The 23,133-nt window shown below is 38.1% G+C and overlaps 1 protein-coding gene across 3 annotated transcripts in view; it reads right to left on the reverse strand.

The window, feature by feature from the left end:
* The window catches only part of ELMO1 (engulfment and cell motility 1), a 305,386-nt gene that overhangs the window by 139,492 nt on the left and 142,761 nt on the right, over window positions 1-23,133 (reverse strand). For all 3 annotated transcript variants that reach the window (XM_066321961.1, XM_066321951.1, XM_066321970.1), the window contains 2 exons: window positions 21,786-21,890; window positions 8,763-8,871 (listed from right to left, as the gene is read on the reverse strand). In XM_066321961.1, coding sequence (XP_066178058.1) covers window positions 8,763-8,871; window positions 21,786-21,890 — 214 coding nt within the window. The remainder of the gene's footprint in view (window positions 1-8,762; window positions 8,872-21,785; window positions 21,891-23,133) is intronic.

Raw genomic sequence — 23,133 nt, forward strand, 5'->3', positions numbered from 1 at the left:
CACAGCATAGCTCCAGTCATTCAGGTCACTCACCATTACTGTTATTTTTACTTGCAAAGGAAGTTTGACTGTAAGAGATTTACAACATTAAAACATTAAGGGCAGTTTGATATTAAATTAAATATTTATAGTCAATAGTAAATCATATACAGAAAATATATTAAGCTCTCAGACTCTAATTACTTTGTTTTCATTGTTTTGATCGCCTCTGAAAAAACTTTCGCAAATAAAAAAAAAATCGCAAAAGTTTTTTATTTCGCAAAATAAAAAAATCAAGCACATGCCCTTTTAAGAGATTAGAAATGATTGATGGCTAAGTATAACCTCTCCATGAAAACAATTCTACTGCCAGTTTCAAGTGGGTATATTATCAATAAGTTTAAAGAAGTATTCCACAGTATTGTGTGGTGTCAAAACGCAAGTACGATTATCTGACAAAATGCAGCTAGTCTTTAGTGTTTGCTTGGCTTTTTTTTCCTCTGAGAACACTCGCATTCACCTGTTTGTCCACCAAGCAACAGAACCAAGGTTTTTGTGGCAGCCTAAATAAGGATAAACAGTGTGTTTACAGTGCACATTGCATGGCTCCGAAAGCAGCACGTGTTAACCAGCGAAAAGCTTCAGACAAATGAGTCTAAGCTGTACTCAGTGCCTGCCTTACCCCTGGTGAGTACTGGACCAGGGCATTCTGTCCAGGCTTCTCTCTCAGACACATGGCAATTTGAATTTGAAATACTTGCAGAACTCAGAAGCTCCCCTTGTAGACTGAGAGTTAAAAAAGGTATCTATGTTTTCTTAAAATAAAGTCTAAGAGAGTAAAGCTTTCTGACAGTGGACCTGACTAGCAACCCCGTCAACAGCAACCCAGAAATGTCTCCAAGTGTCTTGCAAGCATCCATGAAGCTCTGTGTGTCAGGGATAACCAGAGACAATTAATGGTACATTGACGACCTCAAAGCCAATCCAGTAAAGGATTGTTAAAGGATACTCTGCTGCTCAGTGAGGGGAGTATTATATACTCCTTTGTAAGGCCTTGTGCATTTCCCAGAACACTCCATATGTACTGGCCTTTGCAAGACTTGTCTTGGGAACTAAAAGAATCAGCAGTTAATGAGCAGTTATTTCATCAGAGATCCTGCTAATGCAATTGTCCTCAATCCCCAGAATCATTCTGCCTTTCTCTGGAAAAGATGACTTTCTCTTTACCTGCAAAACATTTTATCTTTCACCCTGAAAACCCTTTACCTTGGCCAACACAAACATTGCTGGAATGTACAACACATCATTAATATACACTAAAATTTGCTATTTAAAAAATAAATTTGGACTTTTATACATTGTTCATTCTGTTTGTGTACAATTCATTAAGTAACTTTACTCTTAGAAAAGGAGCAGCTGCAAAATTTCCAGTCTGATCTGCAGCAGTGCTATGAAACCATAAGGGCTAACTCCAGATTTGAAGCATAGCTTGTTGCAAAATACAAAAGATTATTGCTATTTTTAGTAAATCTATATTTACAAAATATTACCATAAACCAAAATGAAGAAGTAAAAAAAGGATTCAACGACTATTTTTCTCTTAACTTCAACCTGCTGAGAATTAAAATGTCTGTGAACAATTACCAGCCCTTAAAATGTACAGAAATTGCTCCAGAAAAGTAGCAAACATCTCAGCTCTCTGAAGGTCCTTTCCTCTGCATTTCAAGTGAACTTTAAACCTATGAATTTTACTACAAGATTTTGTCTACTGCTTCCTTCTTCAAGGCATGATTAAGATCACAGGATCATTTAGGCTAGAAACACCTCCAAGGTAATCAAGTCCATCTGTAAATCTAACACTGCTGAGTCCATGACTAAACCATGTCTCACAGTGTATCACCTACCCATCTTTTAAATACCTCCAGAAATGGTGACCCAACCACATCCTGAGCAGCCTGTTCCAAGGTTTGGCATTGCAGGAAAGAAGTTTGCTGTATTTTTATGTTTTTGGGAAAAGAAGAAGTGCTGTGGAACACACCAAATAAACAGCTAACAAAGTTTTACAAGCCCAGAAGAGATACTGAGTTTTTGAAATGGGAGATATTTTGGAGATTTTATTTTTATATTTTTCCTATAAAAATGAATAAAAAATATTTTAACCTATGGAACATATTCCTATGGCAATAATCCAAATTACTTTAACATTTCTTGTTTATTGTCACATCTACCCAGACTTTTAAGCAGCTACATTATGCACTATGGCCTATTTTTAAGAATTCAAAAATCCTAGAACTGGGATCCAATAATCACATTGAAACAAATTAGAGCTGTTATTCTATATCACGCTAACAAATTTCCCAAAGCTATAGCTTCCAGAAACTGCGGGAAATCATCATCATGATTTATTTTTTCTCCTCTCATAATTTTTCAGCTTTCTGTCCCACTAGTTCCCTAGGTCAGCACCCTTACAGCTAAAGCCTACACTTTACTCCCAGTTTGAATTTATTAGTTTTTAACTTTTAGGTCCTGATTCCTGCTACCCATTTCAATACCAGACAAAAAAGCTCTTCAGTCTTAATGAAACTACTTTTGTTGTCTTTTGGATACGGTAATCAGTTTCTAGAAAAAAAAAATCCCCACACCTGCATCTCTTTCTTACCCCTAAGTGTTTTTTGAGTTTTTCTCCCTTCACCATGCTCTTTATTACTCATAATAATATTGAAAACTGAGTAAGAAAGAAGCTAAAGAATCCTGCACAAAACCTCAACAAGATTAAGCATTTCACCCCTACAAAGCAAGCTGCGATCCTTGCTCTAAAGAGATCAAAGAGCAGACACAGGGCAGACTGTAGGTACAAACACCAGAGGATAGTGGGCAGGCCAGCATTTCCAGCTAACTGACCCAAACACCAACACTGCACCAGCTTTGAAGCCATCAGTACCAAGTGTAGAAAATAACATTCCTAAATCTGTCTCACTGTCACTCAGAGGTGGAAGTCAAACATCTTGCTTGGAAGGTGTCTGCAGCTCGGTTGCTCATATTCTCACATATTACAGTAGAAATTTTTTAGAGACTTCACACTTTGCCATAACCATGAAGAGATTGAGTCTTTTTAGAACAAGAAGAGGTTAACTGCATAGAAATTATTTCCCTAGAAAAACAAAGCTTCGTTTTGTCTCTCCTGTTGGATTGTGCTAGCAAACAGAGAAGACTGTTCAATAAAACAAGATTCTGCTTTCATACAAAGGAGAAGTACACTTTAGACTACTCAGCAAGATATTAGTTTTGCATCAAGAAGGACAAGCATATTTAATATCCATAAAGTCAGGAATTATTTGAGAGCAATGTTTCCAAAGGAAATATTCCCCCCACTCCCTTCCCTGCTATGAACCAGTTTTCCAATGTTGCTTATCTTCTAGCAGTCATGATCTGCTTAATTTTTGGTATGAACAGGAGTTATCTCTTGGGGTGATGGTTTGGGCAACGACAACAAGATGGATAGGTAAGAATGAATGCAGCAAAAAGCTACAACAAGGGAGGTTATAATATCTTTTTAATTCTTTTATTGTATTCATAATGAAAGCTCATGATGAAAGAGAAAATTGCTACCTTTCACTAAATAATTCTTTGACCAGAAAAGTTTTACAACTTCCTAACAAACATTTCTTGACTCAAAAATTTTTTTTGCACTCTAGAAAATGAAATTACAAGAAAAAAATGCCCGAACAATGCCAGTAACAGAAAATCTTTTTGGTTTATTTGCTATTTTTAGGGCTTTATTCTATTTAAACTTATGTAGATGGAAGAAGAGTGTAAAAAGGCAATTATCTTTCAAGCAAGGGGAAACAATTTTCAAATATGACACTCAGTCATAAAAATATTACATTTGCTGTAGCAAAAGGAAAATCAAACCACATGAGCCCTCAGGTCTGGAATGCTGATCCTGAGGTGACAAGTATGCTTCCAGGGAAAGGCCAATAGAAACAAACTACATTGCACACCATGGATTGTGCAATGCAGAGGAAAAATTGTGCAAAGAGAAAAAGTGCTTCCTGACCCTTGCAGCAATCAGCTTAGTCCTCAAAGCATGAGCTTTGATTACCTTCATCTCAGTGGGCACAACCACGAATATCACTGTATATCATCTAATGCCCAGCACATTCTAGCTGAGAAAGGGATACCAATGTAAGAATTTCTAGGGAATTTCAATTGTACAACCTGGGCAATTACTCTAGCAAGAAATCTATAGCAAAAACATGCTAAACAGCATCAATCACATAAAAGTACAATTGCACTTTGATCTTCTTTATTTGAGGAAAAAAAATCCTGTAAATTAATTTTAGTCTAAGAAATCCCATTATAAATAAATTTCCCATGCCAGAAAAGCAAGAAACAAACTCAACCCCAAAACCAAAAGCCAGTAAGGATATTTACCTGAGAGAAGTTTTAGGACAATCCATACATAGGTATCTGATATGTGGCATATACCCCTGTGGTGCGTCCTAAAACTTGAGTGCAGATTTTTGCAAAAGCCCCAAAGAACACCTCATATCAAAACAATCAAATAGGAACATTGGCAATTCATCATCTGTGTCCTGCTCAAAAATACTCTGAAAAACACATGAAATCTGACATGCCTTAACTACAGAAGAACTTCAGGAATGCAGTGATAATGGCTTATGAACATCTTTAAACTACTGCCCTGTTGATAGAACTCTTTCCTCAGTGCACACAGCTTTAATTTATCATTCCTCTGCCAGAGACAAGTCTCTTCACCCACTTCAATGCTAAACAACTTCATCTGAACCTGTATGGAAAGAAGGCAACAGGTCTGAGAAGTCATACTAGCTCTGTGTAAATCAGGTAACACGGTCCAGTACCATTTTCCCACCAGGAACGGGAGTTTCAAGGGTTGCTGAGGGTAGAAACAGTGTCATGTGCTGAGGAGAGGTGCAGAGAGCTGGACACTGTAGGCACAGATCAGAGAGCGTTAGGGTTACTTAAGCAAAACGCTGAGCTTCTCACTCATGACAAATACTAGGTTTAATAAACTCCTAATCTTTTCTCCTCTTTGTAAACCTGCCAGTGTTTTAGAAATAAGGAGTGTCTAACTGTACAGGAAGAAGAGGATTGACCACTGGGTCAGTGTTCCTCTGATGTCATCTCCAAGACAGAGGACAAAAAGGAAATCTTTTTGCTCAACAAGATATACAAAGGAAGCTATTACTGCAGAAATCAGAATTACTACAGTGTTTGCTAAGATGAGTGCCTGGGCAAGTACTCATTGAAGACATTCTGTTCAATGCCATTTTAACAGCAACAGTAGCACAAGATTAAAACATTTATAGTTAAATATCCCACTCTTTCATGAATCAGAAGTTTTGTGAAGAGGCTTATGGATATGTTGTGTTCTAGCTTCCATGTTACTAAAACACTACACCAACCTTCCTCTTAAGTTTTACCTCCTCTACTCTACAAGTCCACCTCTGTAAAGCAGTTACCATATGCTCAACTCACAGCTTGCACTTGAGCTTTCTCTATTTACACAGGATCTAAACATACACTTAAATGCGTTGCTGGAAAAGAGATGGATTTTTGAATCATGGACATTTTGGAATCAAAGTCAAAGAATTAAGAAGTCCAGAAGCTGGATAAATGGACATACAAAAGTAGAAGGGCTTCTACTTTTGTAGAAAGTCTTCTGAGTCCTTGCTGGCAGGAATGTGTGCTTGAGAGGACCAAAAAGCAATAGCAAAACGCCTTTTCATTGCCCAAAGGTATTTAATACGACGAAGCAAGGGGAATATAATCAGCATTACAGTGCTCTTCATAAATAATGGACAATCTAGCAGCTTTTATCTACTCTGCACTTTAAAAAAGTTTCTACTGCTGAATATTTCATGAGCAAAAGGTCATTTATTCTGGCTTTTAAATTATACAATTCAGAAACTGTTAGGAAAAGAAGTTCTTTGTTGCAGCGCAATAATGGTGAGTTTTGAGTATCTGGAGAAACACGGGCCACCTTAAATACATATTTTGAAACCTACCACATACAAACTAACGGGGACATCTTTGCCCTGAACTATAACTACTGATTTTTAAGATGTCCTATCCTATTTAGCAATACAGTATTTAATTTCAAGTGAAGCATAAACCTGAATGTGCATTCTCCTGAGATGTCAGTTCTAGTTTGCATTTCTTATCAAAATATACTGCTGATCACAGGTCATTTAACTTGTGCATCTGTGAGAGGCATTTTCAAGAAATCTATTTTCTGCATGTTATTTTAAAGGTGTATTTTATTACAGCCTTTTAAATGACAATTAGAGTCCCACATCAACAAAACCATTAAGGAAGCACACTGGCAAACAGGCAAATTTTCAAGATGAGTTAGAAGTAACCTTAGCTCTGTCCCCTACAAATATAAGGGCACAACACAGACCTATTGCTGCATCCAGAGACAGATGTTCTGTGGGTGTAGATCAGCATGACTTTAGAGAAGTCAGCCATGCTACATCTGGTTTCTATCAACAGAAGCACTAGTACACTTCTCTTAAGCATCATAACATTTACAACATCCCACACCTCTAAACGACCGCCACGGGAGCCTGCTGCACATCAGCACACCGAGGATGCCAGAGACCTGCAGCCTCAGTAACACCAAAACAAATGTCTTAGGAATATTGAGAGGTAACATCTCCTAGCCAGAGCTATCCTCAGGGAACTTTTCAATTTTCTTTCTAACCTTCTTTTCACTTTTCTTTCTAACCCCACTCTTCCAAACCACAGAGCCACTCTAAAAAAAAAAAAAAAAAAAACAAAAAACAAAAAAAAAAAAAAAAAACCACCAAAAAAAAACCCCCAACCCCCAAAACCGATTGAAAACCAACAAATAACCCCCCCACCCCCAAACAAAAACAAACAAACAAACATAACAAAACAAACCCGAATTTTAAAATATGACAATTCATTTTGTTTTTAAAACCATGGTATTTTCTACATATGGTAACTGAGCTCCTACCCCAAAACTCCTTATTTTACTCACAGTCCCCACTTTGAAAAAAAATAAAAAAGGAAAAAGTCAAAACATGAAAGGACCTATCTGCAGAAGTTAGAAGCAATCAGGACAAATAGTATACACAGCAAATCATCTACATACAGCCCCCTGCATATACAGATGACAAACCTGTCTGTGGCAAAAAAAAAAAAGTTTATTTATTGAATAAATGACTTATGACACTGCGAGGAGGAAATCTGAGACACCAGGCTAACCTCAAGATCAATCATCTTTCTTAGCAACAAATTCCAGTGAAAGTCCCATGGAGTGATGGGACATGCATTAAAACACCATGTACAAAGCTGCTCTTTGAATTTCAGATATTCTTCTATGCATTTGTAAAAATAAAATTGATCTTTAGCACTTATTTCAAGTAGGCTTACAGCTTTGTTGAGATCATATGTGCCTCCTACATTTACCAGCAGAAAAATTCAGACAGATCTGTCATGCGTGATTTGGCATTAGACACCTCAACTGCAGCAGTAAGGTTATTTTAAAGAGTCATGTCTGCTACAGTCTGAACCTTATACAACACACTATCATTGCCAAACGTCTAAAATAGTTGCTAAACTCTTTATTTATAGACATAGTGAATGCAGTCCTTAATAGCTCTGGTTTACTTAGGATGGTATTCAAAAGCCAATATTGTCTCATTTATCTGGGTCTGTCAAACACAAATATCATTTTGGAAGCTGCAAGAAATGCACAGGTTTTATCTTGGCCCATTGCACAGAGACAGATTTTTTCTTTGGTCAGTAAATTCCCTCAAGACATTACATTTAAAAGCTTCAAGTGTATCAACAGCCAAATCATACTTTTAAAACAGCTTTTGATGCCTGTTGCAGAGCTAGTAGGAACAACAATACCTATGGACTTTCTTGCTGTCTTTTACATTGCTCGTCTCTCATTACATTTCATGGACTTTGGTGTAAAGACAAAAGAAAAAGATCTTTATTAGGGGAAAAATTTCAAAAGGAATATGTCTCTGAGGGAAGCAAAGCATCTCAGTTGTGGCCTCTGCTTCTGCAAGGAGAAAATGAAACTTGTTCGTAAAGCTTGCCAAAACAGACTGCAGCTAAATCCAAAATATTATTGATGGGTAAAAAATTTATACATATCGATAAACACCAACACTCTAGACTAATGAAGATACAGACATGCTCTTCTGTTTGATAGTATTTAACAATTTGTCAGGGAGCTGTAATTGAAGCCAAAGACAGCTTGTTTACTCTGTATTAAAATATAGTATTTCATATCACACTTTCAGAGTAAATTCTATGTCTATCATCTGATATTTAGAGAGATGTATCAACTGATATTCAGGTATCTAAGAGAAAATGGTTTGTGTCAGTTTAGATAAGCAATCCCAAAAAGAATGATACTTATATAAGACCAACCTATGGACTAGGTCATGGAATGCAACAACCATGAAGTCTCCTACACCAAACCACCCACTTGGAAATAAACTGACTCCTCTGGAAATTACGCGACTGCCTTGCTTCTTATAGAAGAGAGTAAAAGAATAGGTGCCATTTCCCCTATTCCACCTTCACTCCTGTGATGCCACAAACTAGTAAGAGAGAGAGAAAACAGGTAGTCATCCTGAGTGCCAGTGATGTGTAACTATGCCAAGAAACACTTCTTGGAAGAAAATTCTTGCATTGAAAAAACTCAGGTATCACTGAACTCACTCCACAGTTCTTAGGGGTCAAACAGATCAACTTACGTAGCTCTCCTACTTTCAGAATTTCACACAGCATCTTTGTCAGCTCAATGCTGCTTCGGCCAAACGGGCACTCATGCTTGTCTTCTCGACTGCTGTTCTCCAGGACGATCTGAAGATGGAATCAAAATGGAAAATAATCAGTTTGAAGAACCCATGAGCTGTGACACTGTTCTCCATATCCAACATTTACAAGACATACCATACTTAGTCTAGGAAACTGTAAGAAGAATTTAGGAAAACATATTTTCATAAAACTTAGTCTTTCCTGCAGCTAAATGACCTATGCTGTTTATGTCATGGCTTCAAACTGAAAGAGAGTAGGTTTAGATGAGATATCAGGAAGAAATTCTTTACTGTGAGGGTGGTGAGGCACTGGAACAGGTTGCCTACAGAAGCTGTGGATGCCCCATCCCTAGCTGTGTTCAAGGCCTGGCAGGATGGGGCTTTGTGTAACCTGATCAAGTGGAAGGTTTCCCTGCCCTGAGGCTGGAACTCGATGATTTCTGGGGTCCCTTCCAAACCATTCTATGATTCTATGTCTGAGGCAGTCAGCAACATATAAGCAGTGCTGCTCCATGATCAACTGGGAAGTTTTGCTATTGCCACACAATGTTGATGTTCTGCACCATCTGACTTGGAGAAACTGAAGTAGAAGCCAAAGAGAAAGAAATAGTTTCATTTTAAATGTTCTGGTTAAAGAAAATTAGGTAAATTATTGATAGGCATGAACACATCTAGAAGGATATATAAAACCAAATTGGGGCAGAATTTTCATAGTTGGATTCAGTCTTCAAAGTAGGCTCAAGTGATAAAATCAAACAGCTCACAAAGGAAGAAAACATCTGCATTCTCTCTATTATGAAAAGAATTTTCACTTGTGTACAAAACATTTCAGGGGCCTATCACTCTTGTATCAAGCCCATGCATGCTGCGAAAACGACTGAAGGAGAGCCTTTGCATTCTCTATTGACTAACACTGTAAGATAAATGGGATATATACCCATTAAGTTCTGTCATATCTAATACAGTTGAGATAAAGTTTTCCTTGGCACTACAGCTGAATAAGAAATGAAAAGTTATAAAAATACTATAGATTTCACTGAAGCAGTGAGCCTGAAAAAAGAGCAAAATACGATCTGAAAAAAAAAAATGAAATGGTCAAAACAAATTTGCAGTAAGAATTGTCTTTGCCGAACAAACCATGTCACTTTACAAAAAGAAAAGCTTCATCCTAAACAGCTGCTGCAGAAGAAGAAAATGAATTCCAAGGTAAGAAATTTTGCCAACCATCAGAGAATCCCAGAGGATGTCAATTTTTTTCTCAGGAACAGGTGTTTAGACATTGCTCTCTGCTTTGCATTCCTTCTATCTTGTTAGCTCCCATCTCCATCATGTTTTTTGTTTGTTTGGCTTTTTTTTTTGTTGTTTGTGAACCTGTTTGTGGTGTTTACTTGTTTATTTTAAATCCTTCAATTTTTATAGCAAAGAAAGCTTTGCAAAGGGCTTAGAGGCTGGAATTTCACCCCAAACCAGGAGGAAAGGCGGACAGTGGGAGCAGTTCAGTGCTGGATGCAACTAAAAACTTCCCCAAACTCCCCAGATCTTGGTTTTTGACCTTTTAGGTCTAGAAGCCTTTCCTGTGAAGCAGTTGCAAGTGGGAAAAGAGTGAAAAACCTAAGGCAAGTAGGAAAGCTACTTGTGCTTCACACAGCATGCCAAAGTCTCTTCAAAAAACATCTGTTTTAGTCCTACAGCACAAAGGGCAGCCTCTAGTTCCTCTCAGCCCATCACCCAGGGATGTCAAAGGATGGATACTCTCAGTGTTACAAGAAAGTGTGATCTCTGATCTCTTGGTTTTGCTGTCCAGTGCTGCTGATGTTTCCTTTGATTGCTTATACTTCCCACAGAAGCTTAGAAAGTCATTTGGGATATGACATACACTTTATCACCACGAATTTTTTACTGGCCTTTTCCAATAGAACAGCATCATGTTCCAGAGTCTGCCAAGAGGACTTTTAAAAGAAAAGTTTTTGGTTTAAATGGCAAATAATTGCTCCATGTCATCTCTGGGTAACACTAAATCAGAGAAACACCCCTCCTATTTTGTTTCACATTGCTGCAGCCGCTGTTCAAGAAACATGTGAATATGACTTTATATTCTGGATGAGTCATCCTGCTTCAGTCTCTCTCATGGAGGATAGTGCTACAGTTCTACCCAAAAACAGAAGAAATGATAGAGTAGCACCAGCACAATGGAAAGCTGTGTGTCTCAATACTTCCCTAAGATCACTTCTCTCATTCTTTTTATTACCTTGCTTTATCTCTCACATAATAAAACATAAAATCTGCATACTAGAGCAGGGGGTTGCTTCAACACAGATTTAGATACAGCAGAGAAACATTGGTAATAAAATCAATGAAGAGGCAAATTGAAAGGGCAAGGGGGAGGGAGAGGGAAGCATCAGGATGTATTCCTGCTCGGTTTTGGCAAATGTACTTTGCTGAGTCTCACATTAACCCGACATATTAACATTTCATGAGCACATAAATATTTAATGGTGACACCATATATGCATATAATGTAAGATAGAATTACAGCAATCAATAAGAATGCCAGAGAAATAGTTAAGGCAGTGTGTATTGCTAGACAGCAAATTAAATGGCAATTTGAGTAATCAATATGTAAAGCAGTCTTGAAATGATCCTCAGACACACTCTCTACAAGCATCAGATTTTTTAGCATTGGCTGTACAAAATAAAGCAGTGCTGTCATATTACATTTTCTTAAGAAAGGAAGATGGACGGCCCTTTACTGCATCTAAATATCTGTAGGCAAATTTGACAGATATGGATCTTCTGCAAGAAACAGCAACAGTAAAAAGGGAAAGAAAAAAAATAGGTCCTTATAAATATGCAAAGAGAAGTCATTCCTAGTCTTGGCAACAGATTTACAACATTCATTATTATATTTGTAATAGTCTTTTCACGACTCATATCCTGTTCCAAAGTAAAATGCTATAAATAGAGCTGATAAGGACATGGTTGTAATGTTATTTCCTTTATCACTCTGGTTACAGAGGAGAAATAAGCAGGGAATGGACACGTTCACTTCATAAACTGGTGAAAACAATACCAGGGAAAGAAATATAACACAGAGCTCAAGACAGAAAACACTTTATTCTATCTACAGAGCATACTCCTGGCTTGCGTCACATTTTTATCACAACATTTATTTTACCACTGGAAGGAAAATAGTGAGGAAGTTGCAAGCCCACACAACCTTCCTTTAAACAGAGGTCTATCATTAATGCTCATTAAGGGCTCCACCCTATTATCTTCTTCCTGCCACTCCTCAAAAATCCACAATGAATTGCAGAACCACCAGATATTTCACAATCAGCAGCTACAGTGGTTAAATTTTGCTTATGGAAAACAAATATTCAAAAGCAGAGACCATGGACATTGCAGTAGAATTCCTGGTACCACAGAATCGCAAAATCATTTAAGTTGGAAGATACACTTAAAATCATCCAGCCCAACCATTAACCCAACAATGCTAAGTCCACCTCTAAGCGCCTATATGTACAAGTCTTTTAAATACCACCAGGGATGGTGACTCAACCACTCCCCAGGGCAGCCTGCTCCAATTGTTGACAACCTTTCCATGAAGAAATTTTTCCTAGTATCCAACCTAAAAATCCCCTAGCACAACTTGAAGCCAATTTCCTCTTGTCCTTCCTCCTCCTTGAGAGAGGAGAACAAATCCTACCTTGTTAAAACCTCCTTTCAGGGAGTTGCAGAGAGTGACAAGGTCTCTTCTGAGCCTCTATTTCTCCAGGTTAAACACTCCCAGCTCCCTCAGCTGGTCCTCATAGGACTTGTGATCCAGAACCTTTGCAGCTCTATTGCCTTTCTCTTTGACAAACTCCAGCACCCCAATGTCCTTCTTTCAAGTGAAGGGCTCAAAACTGAACAGAGGATTCAAGGTGTGGCCTCACCACTGTTGAGTACAGGAGGACAATCACTGTCCTGACCACAGTATTGCTGACCCAAGCCAGGATTTTATCGGCCTTTTTGGCCACATGGGCACTGCTGGCTCATATCCCATCTTCCTTCAATACTATCTTGACACTGGTTTACTTGGCTGCCCTTTATTCTCATACTACAAATCTATTTCTGCCAGTTTTTCCTGTCTTCAGCCCTTGTGAAGTTACAGAATTGGGTAGGTCAAACATAGAAAAGTAGCTTATAATGCACTAGATGTTATACAGTTAAAAACCAAAATGAGCTCTCAGTACAGGAGTATTAAATTCTCTGCAGATCTTCTTCTTTTCCTCTTGTGTCTTTGATCAATACTGTGCATTACCATGAGGCAGAAAAAAAATCCACCATAATGTGTAGTGTTCAACAACAACATATATTTTTTTGTTTAGGGAAATGAAAAAAAATCCAGACAAAAATCTCAATAGAAAAGCAAAAGAAAATTACCAAGACAGGGCAGAGAGGAAAAGCCTTAGTGATGTTCTTCATAAAAATAAACAAGAACAAAACAATAGCAGCTCAGAAAATGGAAGGAAAAAAGGTAAAGGGAGTGAGAAAAGCAAAGAATGAGAAGAAAATGAATGAGATGAATTGACTAGCAGAGAAGAGAACAGAAGAGGTTTAAAATGTTTTTTAAAAATGTAAGGAGGGGAAATTTTTAGGAAATCATTGTTATCCATTTTCTCATGCTAAAGCATGAGAATTTGACAGTATTTCTAGCAGAATACAGTTATTATTTTAAATTTTCTACTATATATGTTCATCTATCTATGGAACTAAATCCAGCTGGTGTCCAGTCACAAGTGGTGTACCCCAGGGATCAGTGCTGAGCCTAGTCCTATTTAGCATCTCTGTCAATGATTTGGATGAGGGGATTGAATGCCCCTTCAGTCAGTTCACAGATGATGCCAAGTTGGATGGGAGTGCTGATCTTCTGCAGGGTAAGAAGGCTCTGCAGATGGGTCTTGATAGGCTGGATGGATAGGATGAGGAAAACTGTATGAGGTTTAACAAGATACCTAACAGTTGCCTGACTATAAAATAAATATAAAAATTTGTTTCTAAATCTAATTTAATCCTCCCCAACCTACAATAAAGAAAATAAATATATAAAATGTAAACGTGCAAAATAAATTAATAAGACCATTAAAAGTTATTTTTAAAATTTAAAATAAAATAAATTTAAGCATCATGCCAAGATCACAAAGGAATAGTGTAAATTCCCCAGTAGCAAAAAGACTCCTTACAAGACACCAACCTCAAAATCAAAATGATTTTCTAAATTTATGGCAGTGTGCCTTTATGATTTTTCATTGAATTATTCATTGAGTCTGTCACTACCTCAAGAGCCCAAAATAGACCCTCAGGAAGGCAGTGGACTTAGTGAAGGATTTTCCACACTTGTCTACCATGGGTTTTAAAGTCTGCATCAGCTTCAGCAGTGAAGCTTGTACCTGCAACTAAGACTAAATGACTGACAAAAGGCAACATTTTGAAGACAGGTATCTTCAAAAGCTTCCTCATCAAAATCCAGGAGGCTGAAACCACCAGACAGAAATATTTCTCCTTCACCGGGAAGAAATATCGACTTAGCCAGTCCCTTAATCCTTCACATTAAAGACGAAATTGTCTCAAGGCATATTGCCCATGGCAACTGCAGATGTAATTCTCAGATTCCTGAGCCAAAATCAGAGCTTGGCAATGAAATAGAGATTCATTGTGATTAGGAAATAAATACAGAACTGAAAGAAAGGCAAGATCCACTGTAGCTGCATTAATACTTCTAATAAGTCCCAGAGCAGGCAATTCAACGAATATTGCTGCACTATTAAAAAGCAGCATTTCCACAGACCAATTTTGTAAAATGATCCCTGTCTTAATAGAGAACAAGCTTTTTAGCAGTCTGCTGCAGGTTAATATCAAGAGGTTCAGAAAGCCAGTTAGTAGAGATCATAAAAACCTCCTTAAAACCAAAATGAAAGGTCAAGCAGCATTTAAATATCCAGAAATTGCAGGGATTCTCTTTCTTTTCTTGACACTGCTTTTCTTTTTCCTAAGCTTCTTTATCACATATGGTAGGCTTCACCATTCCCTCTTCATTTAGGTGCTTTAGGTAACTCTAAAAAGCAAATCTTTATGATACGCTTCCTGAGAAGGGTAAGAGACCCTAATGCAGACACATCCAGCTTTAATTCATCCTCATGACCAACTTTGCTTTCTTCCGAAGGTAGCTTGTAATTTGCTTCAGCATGAGTCTTCTTCCAACATCCTTCACTCTGCACTGTCCCCTCTAACGCTGTATTTTTAATTTCCTATGCTTCCTCTCTCCCTTATCTCAGTCTTCCTTTACTCTCCTGAGTCATTATAGAAATTTCTGAAAGTTAAATAAAGCAACAGTTATTTCTGCCTGCCTCTGGAAGACACTAGAATTGCAATTTAAACAAAGATGTGAAAGAAGAGTTGAGACCTTCTACAGATATTGAAAAATAAGAATGGAGTCACTGATATGAGATGGCTTTACATTTCCAAAAGTTGGGATTTTTTTCTGGAAAATTATGATGAAGTTAGACTTTTCAAACAAATGTAGTGCCAAACTATTTCAAGCTAAATATGCATGGTTCTGCAGGTGCTCAACTAGCAATAAATTTTCATTCTCACACAAACATCATAACATGAAGCATGATTGTAATTTTCATTTTCCATTTGAAAATAAACATTAAGTGGTTTGTCTTGTATCTTCCTCCTTTCTTTGCAGAACCTTCTTCTTCTTCCTCTCTCTATGAAGAACCAACCCAATGATCGTAAATTGTGGTGGCAAGACGCACGATGAGAAGGCTCCACTGCCCTGCCATTTTCAGAAGCAGCATCAGAATGTGCTCTTCATTTTGCACAGCCACAGGCATGTAAGAGGGATTTGGTGTTGAGCTGGTCCAGTTTGAAAACTGCCAGACAGGTATTCCCCTCCCTCCACATCCCCACAAATGTAAGAAGGCAATGTTTTTCCTGAAGTTTTCTCCTGGTTCACCAATGGCAGAGGTGGAAAGCAGAAAACTCAAGTATCTGCAGAATATAGCAAGTTTTTGAACTTTCTTTTCTTTCATAACGCAAAACAGGCCCTATGGATGCCCTAATATTATCATGGTTTGGCTATATGAGAAAAACATCAACCTTTATCAATGAGCCTGGCAGCCAGAGTCACATCACAAATGCTCTGGACCTGGAGTAAATGGGAAAACCTGTGACAATCAAGGGCTAGTTTTCTCTCCTCTTGAAATGCATATGCATCTCAGCTTTGCAGGTGGAGAGACTGTGGCTCCACAAAAACTAGCCCAATCTTTGTGTGCTACTGCTGCAACCTGTGGTGTGATTCAAAACCTTTTGAAGACAGTTGCTAAGCTTGCAACAAGTTCTGGGCCCTTTGGATCAGGACATCATTTAGACAACAGCTTCCATACACCTGGGAAAGTTTAGGTGTGCTACGAATGGTGGAAAGTGATCTGAACACATGCAGGACTGTAAGATGCCACAGATATCCCACTGCACATTCCACACAGGACTGTGCAGAGGGTGTCATGACCCCCTTTGGATTCTCTTATTCAGTGCTAATTTTGTTTTTATTCTGCAATCAGCCTTTCCAGGATTTTGCACCTTTAACTTCAGAGGGACCTATCTCAATGCCCCTCAGTGATGGAGGCGCTCAGGGTTGTCATGTAAAGGAGAAACACTGTGTGATGTTTGGGAAGAAACAAAACCCAGGCAGAAACACACTCAGATATGTGAGTGGAAAGTAAGAAGAGAGAATGGAAAGCTTGGCAGAGAGAAGACAAAAACACATTAATGAGCTGAGAACCGAGAATACACAATTAGGTCTCTGAAACTGCATTAATTCACGAGACTCACCAGGAAGACTCATGTATAAAACCCTCACTTTTCTCTAAACTTTCTACAGAAAAAAAAATAAGTTACCTCTCTTTTCCTACCATTTTTGGGAGGGGAGGAAAGCATGGCAGAAATCAAGCTCAATTTTATTTCACAAAATGGTGAAATTATACGTTGGACTCCTTATATCTGATCAAGGGAGAGTGAGTAGGCACGAGGAGACTTTGTGAATTGACGGAAGGATGTGTAGGCAGCCTCCTATACAACAACTGCAGGAGTTAGAAAGTATACGGCAGACAGTCTGACTGTGACTCAACCCATTTTAGTTCTGAAAGGTCTCTGCAGGATGCCAGCAATCTTCCTGCCTGTATCACTGGCACTTGCAAACAGCACCTGCTCCTCCTCTCTGATTTCTGAAAGCTTCAAACGCAGAAGAGCTCCCCCCTCAGCCTCCCCAAATGTAGCTGCTGGGGAAGAAGTGTCCCTGCATTTCAACTGTGTGAATAACCAAATTACCAGCTCAGCAAACTGAGGAAGGGGTATTTTCTACTACTGACCATAAACCAAGTCAACTTGTAATTTTCAAGTAAACAAATTAATTCTCAGAGCAACTAAAAGCTAAATGTTGGGCTTTTGTATTAGGAACTCTGTAATAACTTTAAAAACTTGTTTTAAATGCAAAACCAGAAAATCTAAGAGCATACTACATAGTATCTTACTCATCACTCACAAAAATTTAGTAGCATTGGATCCATTATAGAATGGATCCAATTTTCAGCATGGATTTCAACACTGCTTTCCCACCCCAGCGATAATCTTCTATACAGAAAATCTTGCATGCAATATCAATGAAATAGCTGGACAAAATAGATAAAATCTATTTAGGATTTAGTAGGAAAAGGGATAAATTTTCTCTTCTGCAGATGAGATTTGAATTTAAAGCTGGAGTAAAATGGTATTTTTTCCTCCAGATAAAGAGCCTACTAATCTAATAAAGGGCAAAGAACCAGATATAAACTTAGTCAGCCAGCTGGACAGAACCCAAAATAGGTGACCAGCCAATGTTCAGACCCAAAGCTGCTAATTTTATTTGCATTTTCTGCCTGAAGCACCAATCCCTTGTCCTTAAACAAAATGACAAGACACAGTATGTGTCTTTTCAAGGCAGAATCTGACCCCAAAGCAGCAGTGAGTCCTGTTAGAATATAGCTGGTCAGAAACACAGAAGAAAAATACAGGCAGACCACCAATTTGTTAGTCATCAAAACCAAATTCACTAGAATGAGAAAGGGTTTTCTACAGACTCTCTTTACACTCAGAAAAATGAAAGGACACACTGCTACAAGTTCCCAGTAAGAAAAATTTCAAGATGTCTGTACTGAATAAAGTCTGTCTTCAATGGCAACTTATAATTTTATTTTTAAAATTAGTAGAATGTGAAGCTGAAGTAGTTTTGGAAAAGAATAAATTGAAAGTGGGGGAACACATGACTTGTCTGCTACAATAGAAAAAAAAATTATCTGTCACAAAGCTTTATTCCAATCATTTTCTTCTCTGTAAAATTTAATTATACACTCTAGCTGTCCTATAATTATGGAGCTTGGGAAGCTGCCAATTATTTCCTACAGAAAATTTTTTAATTTCTTGCAGAAATTCAACATTACTTCCATCAATGCATTCCATATACTATGTCATCACCTTTTAAAAGCCAAACCTCTGATGATAGTGATTGATTATTTAAGTGCAACATGAAAAAAACCCTAGTGTATATCAGTCACTGATAGCACCAGACAATTAATTAAAGAGAAAGAAAAGATAACTCAACAGGAAACTAATTCAATAGGACAATTTTTTGAAAACCAAATGCTAGCTAATGACACCACTCAGTCAAAGAGAACATGCTTGGGTTTTTTCCCATTCACTAAACAACCTGGAGGCTCCAGTCATCCTGTATGGTAAACAAAACCCTGAGATTCAAAATCTGCTAACTCAAAGTTTGTATAAACACTGAGTTTATCTCAAAGAAGACAGCAAGTAATGAAAACATATTACTGCAATTTCAGGAAAAACTATTGCACAAAACCAGCACAAGTATACAACAAGAATACATACAAAAAGATCAATTAAAGAAGATGGATTGTGGGGACGTAGTTAAAAAAGAATAAAATGGGGAAAAGTGTGGTTATTTTTGTTCCTCCTCCACCCATATTTTCACCCTGAAATGCCTTTTGCTTTCAAGATGCAAAGTTACCCATCTGCTGCAGTGCCTTCACACCCATGTTCTTTAACAAATTGCAATTGTATTTACTCTTCCTACTTTAGTATGGTAAAGTACATTAGTTTTCTACTGCCTAGTCTTTGAAGCCCCACTGCCAGCCCCCAAAAGGGCACTTCAGTTTCAGACATCCTTCCTACCTACCTAATCTATTTATTATGCAAATTACTTCCAAGCAGAATCTCTTATGAGAGGCAGAACAAGGACTGAAAAGGGAAGAGATTACTTATTGACTGTATTCTCTTCTATCTTCTGCTTATCCATTATTTTCATTAATACAAGAACTAAGGGTCATGCAGCAGAGGCATCCTAGGAGTCACGGGTCAGACTGCAGGGAATTGTGCTGCCCATTAAAATGCAGCACTGCCAATACACTCACTGAAACCATTATGACTTCCTGATAGTGTCTCTGCTCAATACATCGCATTCTATCAGGGAAAACTTCAGATATTCCCAGTTCATTTCAAACCAGCTCTGATTTCCAGCCTCAATTTCTAATTACTGCATAGCAGAGATAGTATCTGGGGCTTAGGAATTAACCCATGGCACTGGAATCAATTGCATTGCAAAGAGCCAAGTTGAAAATAATCTCTCCTCCTAGGAACCAAACTAATTCCTACTATCAACAATAAAACAAGAAGTGCTCCTGTCCAACAAATTTTTCAGGTTGCAAGGTACAGCTGACTGTAGAGCTAATAATTTCTTGTGGAAACTTTAGTTTGACTGCAGGAGGAATTTTATTAGGGTACAGGAGTAGGAATACATCTGAAAAAATAAGCAAGGTCACCAGGCTGTACAAGTAGAGCAAATTGGCGTTGTGGGAGCTTTGGGAGCCCAAGGCCATGAAGGAAAGGTAATGTTAGGTGTGAAACAAGGAACTTGAAAAAGAACAGGCATGTCAGGGCCCACAGGAAATAACTGTACACCAGCTAGCAAGCCAAGGAGATGAAGAGATAGAAAGTAGGTGTCTTTTGCAATCAAATACTATCAACGCTGTAGGAGTTGCACGACACCATCATCTCAGAGATGCTCCTACCGTGCCAGCAATGCTGCATAAACACTAAGTAGAACTCCTTTGAGTGGTGGATAGACTAACAAACTCCCAAAGCACATTCACAGTCCCCAAAGCAGCTTTAGGCAAGCAATTGAATCTGAAAGTGCCTCCGCAAGGCACTTCTAGTGGATGTGTACTCTTTCTCAGGAGGGAAATACATGAGGCACTGAGGCACTCTCCTAACAGGAACCATGCAGGAATAAAACCAGGCAGTTCAAAACAACAAAAATTCTCAGTAATGCAGCAGCAGAAATACTGCATTGTAGAAACAGGGCTGAGCCAGCAGCAAAATCCTTTCCAAAAAGTGGCTAATTACATGCTTCACTGAATCCAATTTTTAAGACAGCATTTGCAACATGAACATGAAAGAATAAGAAAAAATTGAGAGATGTCAGTGAAAGCTTATTTCAACAGAATTTTTTGTCCTCTTTCAAAATTTTCAGACTTCTTTAAAATGTGTCTGACCCATTTGGAAGCACTGGCTACCTCTAATTCTCTAAACTTAGAATTTTCAGAAGAAGTATGAAGTAGCACAGGCCAGATCTTATAAAATTTTAATGAGAAACAGTAAGTAATTCTCATTTTATAAACAAAAGCACTATTCAGCATAGTTTATCCAAAAACATGTTCTTTGTTCATTACCTGAGGCAGTTCTTCATTTCAGGGATTTATAGGGATTGATAAATACTGTCATATTGCATACTACCACAGTGTCTTTTTAAAGAGTTATTGCTAGATTCAGACAGAGAAGAAAGATCCATTTAAAGAGCAAATCCTACAGTCTCATCATCTGGTATTATGTCCACAAATATTGGCTTAGAGCTTTGACACCAATTTACTTCAAACAGAAAACAGGTGATAACGTATATTAGTAGATCACTTTTGACTTTTAGTGGAAATGATTGGTGTGTCTACTGTTTTCTTGCTATACACAAACTTCTTTAATCAGGTTTGTGTGAGCATTTTTCTTGGGGAATTAAACCATCCCTATGAACTCCAGACACTGACTTTTGGAACTATCCTCCACTCCTATCTTTGCTTGCTCGGTTTATACTTGCCAAGCACTTGATTTCAATAAAGTTCAGGAAAAGTTGTTTTCTTCAGAGGCAGGTATTATTCAGCTGTATGCCTCTTCTTGTAGGGATGCAACACATAACCTGCTCTAGCTACCTTTGAAATAACCTTGAAATAATGTAGGAAGTGGAGTGGGCAGGGGTCAGGAAAGCGTTATACAACGGAATCATGATGCTCTGAATATATTTTACTCCAAGCATGACCTCCCCTACAGCAGTAGTTTTAGTGGAAGCATCTTAACTCTCAGTACCCTGCCAATCCAGTCACCTCTCTAAGCATTTGATCTTCAAAGCCACCCTTCCACAAAAAAAAAAAACACTGTCAGCTTTTGGTAGACTTGGAGCAGGTCAGAGAATTCTGCATAATTACTCCTTTCTGAGTTTATGGTCATCCATTATGCACCTGAAAAAGGCACAGGCTCATTTCTCTTCTCTTTGCGGGCTTAAGCAAGAAGGAGTACTTGCAAAAAGTAATATCCAGCACATTTGACTCTGCAATGACAAGCAAGACACGTCTACAGCTTTCTCCCAGACCTTTTTCAGACTTATGTCATGTTTTAGTGTCATGTGGTTTGTCTTCCTAGAGATTGTTGCCAATGACACCAGGATTTTGAATGTTGCCTTCAAAGTCAACTGCAAACAGGACAGAATCACTGCAAACAGGCAACTGCAAAGATCTCCATGACACGAGGAAGCCTTACCCGAATATAAGCATCCTGGTGATGTTTAGCAAAGTACAGCATGTTGTCAAGGGCCAGCATTCCAGGAGGGGTCTGTGTGAAATCCATTGCTGGGTTTACATGGTTCTGCAAAAAGAGAGCAAGATCAATCAATGGAGCTTACAAAAGCTATCAGTTCCCCGGTGTTGGTGGGCACGGGTTGGTTAGCGTGCTGTGTTAAAAAATATTCAGCAACAGAGCTCTTTTTGCTGAGCAGAAAACTCCTAATAAGGAATTGGCCCATGCCTCGAAAAACTCTACAACCAAATGCAGACATTATGAGGTTGACATGTCAGTAATTCACTTCTGCAGCTGTGGAATGGAGTTTCCTAAAGGCTGAGTGCTTTAGAAGCACAGAAGCAACCCCCATGTTGTCCATGGCAGATAGACTCCTTGGTGGTACTACAGACTAAAAGCACATGAAAATACAGATAATTGAGCCAACAGACACCAAAACACCTATTTATACAACTGCTATGGAATGAGTTCCAATAATTCAAAAAAGGAGAAAAAAATTACCAGACTACAAACTTGTTTTAAGTCTATTGGATTTTTTTAACTCCTGAACACAAAGGGCCTCAGACAAAATTTTGGATGAAAATAAACAGATTTATTTAAATTGTGGAATTCAGCTCGTTTTTTGTTGCACTCTGAACCTATGAATTTAATCTATAGAATTAACGAACATACAGACATATGATGACAATGAATAAACATAAACCCAGAATTCGTTAGCTTCCACATGCAGATACAAACTTCAGATGTTCAGTTTCACACACTACACAAAAAACTACAGATGCCCAAAATATTCATTAACTCAGCTGATGTTTTTTTATTGGAATGAAGTGTACCTTTTTAATAAGCTTCTGTAGTTCATGGTTTAGACATGAAAATTTGCCTGACTACACCAAAGAAGCTGCTCAGAAGTCCCAAGAATATGTCTCCATCGAAAAATGCCTCAATTCTGCTATGCTCTTTTTATCAGTATCACCTTTGCAACGTCTCCTTCTCCACTCATCATTCTGACACGTAAAGACATTTCTAGCTCCTTTGCTATGGCATTTCTATTCTGCAAGACCCAGCTGGCAGGGGCATTTACTACCAGAAAAAGTGCATTTACTACCAGAAAACTGGCAAAAATCAACACAGATTTCTTCCATTACTCTGTTTCTGCAGTGTGCTCAGGGTCTGACCACTCACTTCACTGATAAAAACATGGATTTTACTACTTTTCCTTCTGTTGAGTCTGTCAGGACATAAAGCGGTAGAAATGAGTGATTCTACTTTTTTGCCCATTTTAGTTTCAGATGTATCATACATTGGTTTTAGC

Source organism: Sylvia atricapilla, chromosome 1 (genome assembly GCF_009819655.1).
Source record: "Sylvia atricapilla isolate bSylAtr1 chromosome 1, bSylAtr1.pri, whole genome shotgun sequence".
Classification (NCBI taxonomy): Eukaryota; Metazoa; Chordata; class Aves; order Passeriformes; family Sylviidae; genus Sylvia; species Sylvia atricapilla.